This window comes from Oreochromis aureus, linkage group 20 (assembly GCF_013358895.1).
Source record: "Oreochromis aureus strain Israel breed Guangdong linkage group 20, ZZ_aureus, whole genome shotgun sequence".
NCBI classification, from domain to species: Eukaryota; Metazoa; Chordata; class Actinopteri; order Cichliformes; family Cichlidae; genus Oreochromis; species Oreochromis aureus.
Genome location: NC_052961.1, coordinates 32,794,520 through 32,807,488, shown reverse-complemented (window position 1 = coordinate 32,807,488; position 12,969 = coordinate 32,794,520). Strand labels below are relative to the sequence as shown.

General features: G+C 37.4%; 1 protein-coding gene across 1 annotated transcript in view; it reads left to right on the top strand.

The window, feature by feature from the left end:
• The window catches only part of ntsr1 (neurotensin receptor 1 (high affinity)), a 107,852-nt gene extending 96,892 nt beyond the window's left edge, over positions 1–10,960 (top strand). Inside the window, exon 4 of the mRNA XM_031751939.2 lies at positions 10,027–10,960. Within this exon, the coding sequence (XP_031607799.1) occupies positions 10,027–10,282 (256 nt within the window). The 3' untranslated portion in view covers positions 10,283–10,960. The remainder of the gene's footprint in view (positions 1–10,026) is intronic.
• Positions 10,961–12,969: the final 2,009 nt, after the last annotated feature.

The following is a 12,969-nucleotide window of genomic DNA, read 5'->3' as shown; positions in this document are numbered from 1 at the left end:
ATTGTGAGTGGTGTGCACAGATCCAGAATGGATTCTACCAGCAGTTTATGGGATGCAGAGTATGGTCAGACAATTTTTCAGGCCACCATGTCATTCAAGAAGTTTAGCATGTTGTTACGGGTGATTCGCTTTGACAATCATGATACATGACCAGGTCGCCGTCAATAAGACAAATGGCAGCGATCAGAGAAGTCTGGGACAAGTGCGTGGAAAGCAAGCCACTCATATATATCCAAAGTCAAAACGTCACAGTGGATGACCATCTCGCTGTTTTTAGGGAACACTCTCCTTTCAAATAGTATATTCCAAGCAACAGTTTAGATATGACATAAAAATATGGGCAACCACTGATGCCAGATTTTTATCCCTGGAACACGCAGGTTTATACTGACAAACCTGCAGCTGGTGTTCCTGAAAAGAGCCAAGCATACGATAACGTGAGCTGTCTCTGACGCAAGTGTAATTTTGGGATAATTTCTTTTGTTCATTAATAAAATATTCCCAGTCACTTTTGACGGGGAACACAACAGGTGTTACTTTATTTGACTGTATAAATATTTTTAAATGGATTAAAATCAAATATTCTTGGTAACTTTTTATTATGTTTCATCTGATTATTTCTTAGAGACAAAATAATCCAGATATGATGTTTTTTAGAATTCGAATTCAAGGCATATAACCTCAGATCAATGAAACTTACAGGCCATAAATAACAAGTAGAAGAAGAACAATACTTTAGGTTGAAGAAAAAAAATCTAACACAACAACTAATGATAATATATATTTATAGTTTCTATCATGAGTCTTAATGTAATGACCATTTTTGACCGAGAACACAAAATTGTTTAACATGAAATGAACACAAAATGAAGGTTAAAATAAGTGTCAACACTAGAGTGGTGTGATGGTTTGGTGTGCCTGCTCTATGCCTCCAGGGGAGGTATTATTGAGAGGCAAGCATCATTATTATTCTCTCAGTAGGTTTTTTGCCACAGGCACCCCAGTAACTGCAGGGTATAGCATCAGCAGGGCTGTCATATAAATGGCATGAGTCAATGCTCCCGTTCTCTACTGTATAAAATGACAGCCATCTTCAATATCAAATGTAAAAGGGTATTATTTTTAAGAGATGTTTGTTTTGTAGGGTGAAAAAGCAGAAGTAAAATAGGGGTGCTTGGTTGCAGTCAGCTGGAAAGGATTTATTTGTTTTTATTTCTGCTAACCTGTTGAGATGCTAAGGCTATCAGTTTTTTTAGAGACTCCACTGAGGCAGCAGACATGCAGAAACTCTGACTGACTTGCTGGGATTGTGTGTGATTAAAGTAGTGAGTTTGTCAGAAAAAAAATGATACTAAGATACTAATCAAAACTAAACGATACTAAAATTTATTACTCAGTATTGATACCAACATCCAGCTGCACACACGGCCCTCCCCTCACTAGCAGCTGATCCTATGAGCAGTAGCTGACATTCAAAACACAGAACAGCACTTTAAAAAAACTAACTAAAGCGTCTGTTTCAACAACATTTAAGTATTACACTGTTATAAATGTTAACCTAGCCAGCAATGTTCCCTCTAATTTTTCACGTGTCTGAGTGAACACACAAACTCCCTGAGCAATCCCTTGGACCACTGTGAGCGACATCAGACGTGTGCACTGTGGTCGCGCCGGCATCTAATCCATCCAAGTTACATGGTTTATTAAAATAATCAAATTACAGCATTTACATTTATGTTAGACTACTTTTAATTAACTGCTTTATCCCACTTACAATGAAAATGTAAAAAAAATCTAGTCATTGACCTGTGTAGTATGTTAACACTATTGGAAGTAAAAATAACTTGAACTCCAATTTTGAAAACACAACTTTCTTTCTTTTTAAAAAAAAAGCTCTGACTTGTATTATGAGTATGAGTCTGTGGTCTGGGAGAGAGTCCTGTAACTCTCTGTCTGCAAAATATAGTATATAATGACCAATGCTGGGCAATTAATTATATAGTTACTTCTTCAAAAAAGTAACTCAGTTTGGCAAACAACAAAGATTTTTGCAGCTATTTTTTTTAAATGCAGCCAAGGCATTTTTAAATAAACATTTCAAACTATTTACAGAACAATCAGGTGTTCTGCATCAAATCTGATGCCACACAAATCATTTGTGCCACTCCAAAAAATAATTTTTGTCCCCTATGAGATAAAGGAGAACAACAGCCTGATACCTGCAGGCCTGACAACAGGAGATGTATCACTCCTGTAACACCTGTAACATTCAGTACTCGCCTCATTGTTCTGACACACACAACAAAACTACACTACACACTAACTACACAAGATTTGCGCTAAACGTCGCAAATCTCTCACATATCAAAGCACCGCCGTCACTCCCTAAAACTTCCCCGTTTCTTAACAACTAGATGCCACGTTGCCATATCATTTTTTGATTGGTCGACATGGTACTTTTTTGGACGAATAGGAAAGGGACAGGGGGGTGGAGTTTGTTTTTGCTCACAGGCGGAGAGTGCTTTCGAGCCTTTTTTCTTATAAAACGCCGTTTTTACTGTTTCTTCCTGCAGTAAAGATAAACAATGACAGTATTCAGGAAGAAAACCAAACATTGCATTTTTTTTTAATCACAACTCTGTTTTTACGTGGCCTATCAACACAATTTAAAAACTGGTATAAAGTCCACACTTTTTCCGTCAATTGTTCCGTCTGTCCTGCTCACATCTCCAATGGTTGTACACGTTGTCATTAACGTGGCTTCACTCCACATCAGCTACGCCGCTTTGCCAGCTAAAAGACCGGTGTCGGCACATAAGGACGCTGTCATAGCCTGTCAACCACGTTGATTGGCTGCGTATATACGAATGTAAATTGCATTATTGGCTGGACTATGGGATAAGGTGGCATCGTTCTAATACAATATGGGAGCAGCCAGTCACTCACTGACTAACACTGCAAAACAGAATTGTTAAAGTATTAATTTTAATTTCAATTCAGGTTAATTTTTTTTGTGCGCAACACAGATTTTCTGTGCGCAGAGACCGTGCCAGCAGTGCGCAATTGCGCACGTGCGCAGCTTAGAGGGAACATTGCTAGCCAGTATACACGTTAATGCTAGCTATTTAACTATTACCAGTTAGTAACAATAGTTGTCTGATATCATTTATCACTGTGGCACATGGTAACATTAATATGGAAGCAACGTGACCAGTCCTGCATGTAGAAGCACACACACATATATGGTATGTTGTATGATTTGGTGTTCACTGAGGTGCTGATTCACCTAACTTTGAAATTTGCTACTATTACTAACTAAACAAGTTAAACTGTGAGGATTTTTCTGTCTACTTAAAAAGTGGTCAATCTAGTCAAACTTGCTAGTTAGCTGCCTGATAAAGATAAGTTGATAGCAATATAGTCAAGTTTAGTTGTATGTGTATTGTTAGCTTGTGTTATTATGCAGCATTTCTACTTCTAGCAGTATGTTTACCAAACATGCTTTGTCTCATTAACACTGAATGGCAAACTGCACGGCTAGCAGGAAACTATCACTAAAGAAAACCCCAAGTCATATCTTTTCATATCTTCAAAAGGGCAGATTTCAAGCTTCTACATGGATAGTCTTGGATAGATATAAATTTATTCTTGGAATATATCCTGGAATAAAAAAAATAATAGTAAAATACGGTTAAATAATTTCTCAAGTAGTGCACCAAATATTGTACTTCTTTATACAATTGAGAATATGAGTTTGCGGGTCATTTGTCATCTAAAATTTAGGACCAAGTATTGAATTTACTCACAAGGTAATGGCAACTCATTGAGCCAGTGGAAGTCTGATAGCAAATGGAAAAAATATTTTTGAAAAAGTGGGCTATAGTACTCTGAGATGCACTGTGTCTAAGAGAAAGGTATGATACCAGGCAAAATAGTTAAACTGGAACCTATAAGTTAATTTCACTTAGTGACAAATTCATATACTGTATATTCTCATAGTGAAAACTCCAGTTCAGTTTTAAAGATGAAAAAATTTGATGCAAATACATACTCAGTGTGACAAATATGAGGAGTTCCATGTTGAAGCCATTTCAAAAGTCATCCTTTTTTCAGTTTGACTGTTTTTCCTTAGTTTGCCCTCCCAATCTTATTGCACTATGACAAATTTGAGCATGCAAATTTCTTAGGTTCTAAAAAAGGTATGTGTAAATTCAGCTGCCTTTGCATCTTCTTTATGAATCTTCCCTCCAGCCTGAATTCTACCCTACCGTACCCGAACATTCATTCGGTATCATTGTTTCATGTGCAAGAGAGTCTTTGAGTGGCTGATGTTTCTGCACATGAGAATCTTGCACAAATTACTGATGACAACCTGGGAATGCGTAAGCCATTTCGGAGTCATTTAGAGCATTTTTTTTTTGTCAATTTTTATTTTGTAATCTTCCGTTCAGTAAATTGAGATGACCCATGTTTGACATTAAGATCACCAGTTCTCAACTGATCAGCATTATGCTTCTTTTGGTTGATGAGCATTAAAGCAGCATTAATTTCTTCACTTACCATAAAGAAAAGGAGCGTACATACCAGCATAATGTTCTACAATATTAAAATTTTCCATGCATTAACATCATACAGAATATTTTGGAAGGGGTTGGTCAGTTGGTCATGAAGTCAAAGTATTATTTGAGTATTTTCTTAAAAAATGTTTCTCTAAAGAAAGCTTTTTAAATAGAATATATTTTTAACTATGGCTACCTGGACAAGAAAAATGTGTTGAGGACATGGGATAGATCTGATGTCAACACAAACATACCTTTAATATTTGGTGACTTGTACCAGAGGATTTGCTCTGGAGCTTGATTTTGTTGCTCTTGAACTTTATAAACATTGTGTTCTCATACTCAGTCACCAATGACATAGTATTTAAAGCCCATTATTATGCAACATGACCGACTCTTCAAAGAACTCTACCCATCAAAAAACTTTATTCTGAAACATCATTTCATGGTCCACTAATCTAGGTGAATTCTAAAAATTGGACCACTCATTCATATTTGGACAATGAGATTTGAAGCAAAACATCAATTTTTCAGAGACTGTGTAAAGAAATTTAAGAGCTTGACAGTATCAGAAACTGTTTGCAGTTGCTTATCACTGGGGAAGCTCGTCTTCAAAAGCTAGTCAATCTGCTGTCAAAATGTGTTTACTTGAAACACTAGAATATACAGAAGACACAGCTGGATGTCAGTCTTACACGCTGGGTTACGAGCTTTGAATATCATCATGGCCTCTTTGAACAGGCACTCATAAAAGCATACAGCTTTTTAGCAAAATAACCTTTTGCACAATGATAATGAAAATTGTTTATGTATTGGTTGAGCATCATATTTGTTTCCATAATGTTTTCTAAGGGAGAAATTAAGGGGAAAGGGAGAAATTAAGACTTTTCCATTTTCTTTTGTCCTTTGGTTGCAACGTGTCTGTCAGAGGGTTGTGTTATTTAATTTGTCAACATTGTTAATGGAATCTGATACAATTTGCTTTTATACACAATTTTATGGACTTAAAGTACAGGTCAACATTCTGCCTTATATTTACACAGTCCTTCACCGCAGTGTTCTTTTGTATATAATGATGTTAAACTCCTCTAGAATGAACAAAGTTGTTATAATGTTTGCATTTAAAGCATATACTATATACAGTATATGTATACCGTTATTCAATAAAAGTTAAGACACTTGAAAATGATAAACAGGGATGGTTTTTGTAGAAACGTAAACCTAAAATATTTTGGGTATTTGAAATATTAACTTAAATTAAACATTTTTTTCAAACGCTTAAAGGCTACACTATTAAAGAGCATGCATCAAAGCCATTCAAGGTAAGACAGCCAACATCAGATTGTCTGTAGATGACTGTAAATCAACAAGAAGAAGTTAGTGAAGGCAGAGGGAAGCATTTTTTGAGTAAGCTGGTAAATATGTTTGCTTTTGTTTAAAAACTTAGGAAACTAGTGTAAAATAAATCTGAGGGATTCAAAATTCTGTCACAGCAAAGACTCACTTATAGTCCATGTCAACCTTCCTTAAATAAACGCAGTATACAGAATTACCCGAGTGCATATTTAACAAAAAGGTCGTGTTCAATGCTGTCCCTGTTGTCTCTCTCAGCTCTCCTCTCATTCATCTTTAATAGTGTGCCTGTATGCAGACAGATATAGACATCATTGACTTGCTGCACACTTCACCAACCCTTGTCCATTGCAAAAGCAGAACGCATCGATTCATCAGATCCTACTTACTCTGATGACGCGCAGGAATGTCTCCACTATGTGTTAAAATTCCATCAGAATTGAAGGGATTTTGCTGCTTCACTAAAAACATTTCTTTCTTGTAAATTTTTCAGAAAAAAATGTTCTTGTAAACTTTTTTTATGAATTAAGAATTTTTTTCTGAAATATGTAATTATGTCTGAATTTCTGTATTTTTTGTTGCTCCACAGTAGTGCAATATTTGTGAAAGGAGTGTGATATTCAGCTTTTCATGTAAATGTTCCTTTTATTTAGGATTAATTTCCACCTGCAGTAGCACTCTCTCTGTTATCCATGCAGACAGAAATCAGAAATACTGTGCTTTTTCCAGCCAACTGAAGATTAGGTTTGTACCACTTGGACTTGAAAAGCCCATCTCATTCTAGCGTTTGTAGGAAATTGTTTTTCTTCCCTTTTTCGTGCAGGGGCTTTGACATCATTAATAAATCTGGAGACTGGCGAGCAGCCTAGATTGCAAATTTGGAAACACTTCCTCAAAAGTTGATCTGATAATGACGTTGGAAGGGTTTCTGGTAGTGGACCAACAAGGATTAAAATCAGCATTATAGGTTCAGTGTAACACAGTGCTGTGAAAAGTATTTGGCCCCTTTTTTATGTTACACAGAGAAAAATACAAAATGTAGCTTTTAAATTATTATTTATTAAGGGGGAAAAGTGTCTATACACACACAGAAACACACACACTAATTGCTGCCATGGGTATATAAGCAGTACGAGTGTGTGACCTCTTCGATTCCTTCAGTTGTTGTTTTGGAGTTATGTGTAGTGAATGTAGCCTGTGTGAAACTCTCAAACTATAAATACCTATAAATTTCTTGGAGTATACATAGACAGTAAACTGGACTGGGTTAAAAACACCACTGCACTTTACAGGAAAGGCCAGAGTCGTCTCTATTTTCTGAGGCGGCTGAGGTCCTTCAACATCTGGACAATGCTCAGGATTTTCTATGAGTCTGCTGTGGCCAGTGCTATCCTGTATGCTGTTGCATGCTGGAGCAGCAGGTTGAGGGTCACAGATGCCAACAGACTCAATAAACTGATCTGGAAGGCCAGTAATGTTGTGGGGATGGAGCTGGACTCCCGTCCCGGAGAGGCGGATGTTGTCCAAGATGAAAACAATGTAGGATAATGCCTCCCACCCACTCCATGATGTGCTGGCTAGCCACAGGAGCATGTTCAGTGAGACACTGAGATTACCAAAAAGCACCACTGAATGACACAGGAAATCATTCCTGCCCGTGGTCATCTCCCTGTACAACTCCTCCATCTAATACACTGTAAACACTGCAATAGTTACATCCTTTTTGCACACAATCTTTTCTTACTCTGTAATGTTGTTGTCAGTTTTCTTGATATTTATTTATAATCACCTCTGTCAATCCTTGATATTTATTATTGAGTGATTTGTATATATTGTGCTGTTTCTTAAATCTGTAAATCTGTAACATATTGTATTGTTAAATAGTCTAGTCTGTTTCTGTTACTGTACTGGAGCAACTGTAACCCACATAATTTCCTTAGGGATTAATAAAGTATTCTAATTCTGATTCTGAAATATCTGTCTTTTAAATTCAACTGCCATTCTATGCTCCTGCAAGAGCAGCTGCTTCAGCTCAGTTTTCAAGTCCCCTTACATATGGAATATGTATTCCAGTTCCAAGTCGCTTAGAAAGACATTCCTATTAAGGTGTATTACTGCACTGCCACCGCAGGTGGTGTGTCTTAAACACGATCCATGTGAGTTATACTGTTCGAGATCAGTCCACACATGCATATAAAAATATGTAGCACAGAGATATAGTCAAAGAACCTGGGTTACTATGTCACCATTTTTTGTAATTTTTGTATTGAAAAAAGCTTAGTTAACTTTAAAATACAGCATTTCATTACAAAATATTAATGTTCATGATTATCTATTAATTTTGTAATATAATGTTTAAAATAAATGTTAATCACCCTGCAGCTGTTTTTATTTACGTCTATTTTCAGGAAGAGTAGTTAGCACTGTTTACTGCAAAACTACTCATTTTCTGTTATGTTATATGGTTAAATCACAATTTCACTGTAAGTACAATTAATGAATTGAAGTCTGCAAGTTAAAGATACTATGAGTAAGAGACCAAAAACTTAAAATCCCCAGTAAATCAGTGGGTTATCAGGTTCTAAAGATTGTATTTAAGACTGCAACACTGTCAAGACAATACACATCCACGGACAATTATATCCACGCTCTTTGGTTCTGTCCACCAGTTCAGAAGTTTTGGCGCAGGATATGTGAAGACTTATCAAAGTGTCTGAAATGTAAAATTCCAACCTCCCCTTTAGTGTGCTTGTTGGGCAAATTGGATGATGTCACTAAAGAAATAAATACAGTCCACATGGTTTTTACGGCCCTATGCATTGCCAAGAAAATGGTCCTCATGAACTGGAAAAATAAGAATAATCTTAATTCTAACCAATATAGAAACCATCTAATATATCACATTAGTTGATACAGCCTCTGCAACCACATTAGATCAATCCCTCTGGGCTCCTTTGATAGGCTCCATCACCTAGCTGGGGTGGGGTTCATAGTTTGGTCGCTATTGTGGTTGATGTGGAGGTAGGGACGGGTTTAGGGCATTTGGAGAGTCCCTAGGGATGTTACCCTGGTGGGCTTATCCTGGAGGTTGTGCTCGTGATCTGGTTAGGGGCTCTGGAGGCTCTTAGATGGTGCTCTTAGATGGTGTTTCCCTACCCCAGCGCTGGGACATGGTGGGGGCTTGGGGTTCTTGGGGTGCTCCGCCTCCGTGCTGGGGCTCTGGCTGGGCCTACGGGGCTTTGGTCCTTGTTGGTGTGTCGCCGAGGTTGTGGGCGGGTGGGTGCACGCGAGCTCAGCCCTGGTACAGGGGGCCTCTGGTGCATCAGCCAAACCGGGGGGCTCTTCAATGGGCAGGGAGGTTGTTTCATCCTTGCAGGAGTTCACTATGCTGGTGGGGGAGAGACATAGGAGAGGTGGAGAATGGACTTAACCTGGGTGTCTATTGATGGGGTGGATACAGTTTCCTCTACCTCTCCTGTGGAGCTTGGGGGTGCTGCTGCTGTGGGCCCTGGTCTGGATGGGCCTTGGTGGGTTCCAGATGGCGGGGGTGCCTCTTGCCATGTGTGTCCCATCTGTAACAACTGAAAATAAAATAAAATAAAATAAAATAATAACAACAAAGGTCAATCAAATTGACCAATACGGCAAGGCCCCGATGATCCACTTGGTATACCGTTGGGTATCTTTGCTGGCCTTCAAACATCAATTCTGACGGCTAAAGAACCAAAAGGGACAGGCAAAAAAATAAAAAATAAAGACTGCAACATTACTAGTCTATCTCGATGTCGATATTGCATTTTGAATGTCAGTTATTAAAGTTAGTATTTTGAAACAGCCATGTTTTTAAAAAAATTAATTTTATTATTTTTCAGCAGTACAAGTACCATATGTAGTTGAGTTTTTTTTTTTCTTTTTTTCTTTTAAGTTTTGGATGAGTCTCGACACCATGCGCTGCTCCAGAGGCTGTTCACATGCACTAACTTTCCTGTACAAGTCACAGTGCACCTCTGTATCTTTTTTTATACAAAGCATTAAAAGTAATATATTTATGTTTAGCCTTAAACATAGGATACATAACTATTTTCTTATACTTCTCCCTTGTGTTTTCTTCCAGTGAGTTATATGACTTCTACCACTATTTCTACATGCTGACCAATGTCCTGTTCTACGTCAGCTCGGCCATAAACCCTGTCCTCTACAACCTGGTATCAGCCACCTACCGTCAGATCTTCTTCTCCATGTTGCGGTACTTCTGCATGCCCTGCCGTCACACACCCAGGAAGCAACCATACCCCCTCAATCGCCACTCCATTAGCATCTCCAGTAGCCACACCCTTTCCACTAACATCATTAAAGAGACGGCATACTGATTAAGCTGCAAATAAACACATTTTCTTTCACTTTGTCATATATTCATATATTGCCACATCTTGATTCCATCTTCCCAGAGGAAATTCTGGCATTGAGTTGGAGAATGTAGTCACCATCATCGTCATGTGAGGTTAAATTCTCACTCATTAAATGCTTTGATTTAATTTCAGACACATGGATTATTGTGTTTCATACCTTTAACATGAGATTGTTAAATCAAAAAAGAAAATACGATGGAAGAAAGGGGGGGGAAGGCCAGACTTTACAAAAGATACTGATGTAAATGATTTATACTGTATGTTTGTACATATATGTTTTTATTACACCAATCACTGAAATGAATTTAATGGGTGGTGTACCTCACTGATTCAGTTTTTCTAAACATTTAGCTTGTGTAACTCCTAAAAGTATTTTCTCGAAAACAACGCCTTGTAGAAATACTTTCACCACAACAACAGCTATGATGTAACCTTCCTTTTGGATGGATTGATCTGAGGAGAAACCTAGCTTTGATGTTAGAAAAAACAGTGCAAGGAACATGTATTTCTCTAAAATCTAAGTTGTATTGACAGCTGTATAGGAAGAATCTCTTGCATCATTAAAATTTACTTCTCTTGTGTGATTTGGCTTTTGCAAAACAAGCTTTTCAGCTAAATTCTTGGTGAAAATGAGGCGAATCCACATAATAGAGAGTCCTCATTGCTTCAACGCTGATATTCATTTAGCAATTTTACATACTAATATACTAATATTATTGGCAGTTTTTAGAAACTTTGACATTACTGTGGCCAGAACAGAAGTGGCTGTAATTGATTATTTAAAGTATTTCAAGAACCAGTAGAGGCCATTTGGAGGAAACTGCAATGGATGCATGGATGCAAACATCCTCACATGGAGAAAAGAGTAGTAACCGATACAGCGCTGCAGAAACAGACAGAGATCTGGGGAGCAAAGATTTTCTTCAGGACCAACACAACGATGTAGAAACAATCTGAATGGTTAAAACACACAAGCTGCTAGAAAGGATTAACAACATGATGTTGGAAATTACAAACCTTGTGATTTAACTTGGGGTTATTGTGTCAGGTAACTAAACACCCTACAAGGATGTGGGGTAAAAAATCTCTTAGCCTCTGTTGATAAAGGATGCCTAATGATAACCTCACAGAGCATGGTTTAGAGATGAATAACATACTTTCCTTTTGGTGCAATCCATAGTCATGTCTGCAGTTAAAAATAGTTTTACTCTTCACATTCGTTGATCTGGCTGTTCCATTCCTGCAAAGTATTATTTATATTTTCTTTTTTTTTAAAAAGCAGACTCCAATCATACAGGTCTCCTAATCTGGAAAAGATGTTGTGTGGCAGCCACAGTAACCAAATCAGCTCTCGTTGTTTTAAATAGGAAGAAGGGGAATAAAGAAAAAGATGTTGATCATTCCTTCATTGCAATAATTAGACTGACATTTTTCACTTTATAAGAGACAGTCTGATCACACCTATTTTCTGTGTGGGAATAACATCAACATCTGGTTGTCTGTGATTCTTTAGCCATCATCTGGTCACCAGTGTTAACCAGGGAGTAGTTTATGTTCAGAGTCTTGATTCGATTTTCATTCTTTTCCTGGTGATATGTAGACTCATTGCTGATATGTAATAAGTGTTACACTTGCAACCTGCTGAATGAGAATTTTATCTACACAAAAAAGGGACACAAAAAGGGGGAAAAAAATCTATTTATAGGCTACTTATCAGTGAGGAGGTGAACAGTAAAAAAAAAAAAAAAAAAAAAAAAAACCCAGTAACATTAAAACACTTTGATCAGTCCCCCCCACACACACACACACACACAAAAAAAACCTAATATGATTTCCTGATCTTTATATTTCGGGCCATGGGGCAGTACTGAGGTAACACACTAATGTTTGAATACATCAAGTTTAAAGTTTTAGCTCTAATAAGAAATAAATGGAAGAGAGCACTCTGTATAATACCGTGCACAGATCCCAAAGCACAAAGACTAGTTTAATAAAGAAAGCTGATAACCAGTGTTGTGATAACGCATTAATAATGCATTATGCATCTCTAATTGGGGTTTTAGGTTTTGTCAAGCCAGCTTATACTGGAAAAAGCCCTGCTATTTCAAACTTGTTTGTTGTATGTTGTAGAGTCAGAGAAATGCTTTAATCACCGGCTCTTAGTTAATACGCTGTGCATGTAGTGCAAGTGATTTACAACTTATAGCACTAATTTATACAACACCACCTATTGTGATTTCATATATACGGTGGTGTCAGTGAATTAGCAGCAGTTACCCATTTGATTCACAAGATGTTATTTTGAGCAGCTACCAAGAGAGCCCATGCTTTTAATTCATTTATAACAGATCCTTCTATGCACTGATGTAACCTACCTGCAGATATCAATGATATTCATAATAGAAAAGTGTAGTAATGGTAAAGTGTGAAGATCACAGAAGTAGAATCACTCATTGCACTTTTTATTCTACCAAAGTCATACTTTTGAGTTTTACTTTTGCAACCTGCTTTTATGTTTGCCAGCATACATCAAAGGAACCTGTAGCATGCAAGCACTGGCTAAATAGAAACAGCAGCTGTGGCTGATGGGTGTGTCACTGGTTTTCCAAACATTTAGGTATAAATCAAAGCACTGAACAAACTAATAC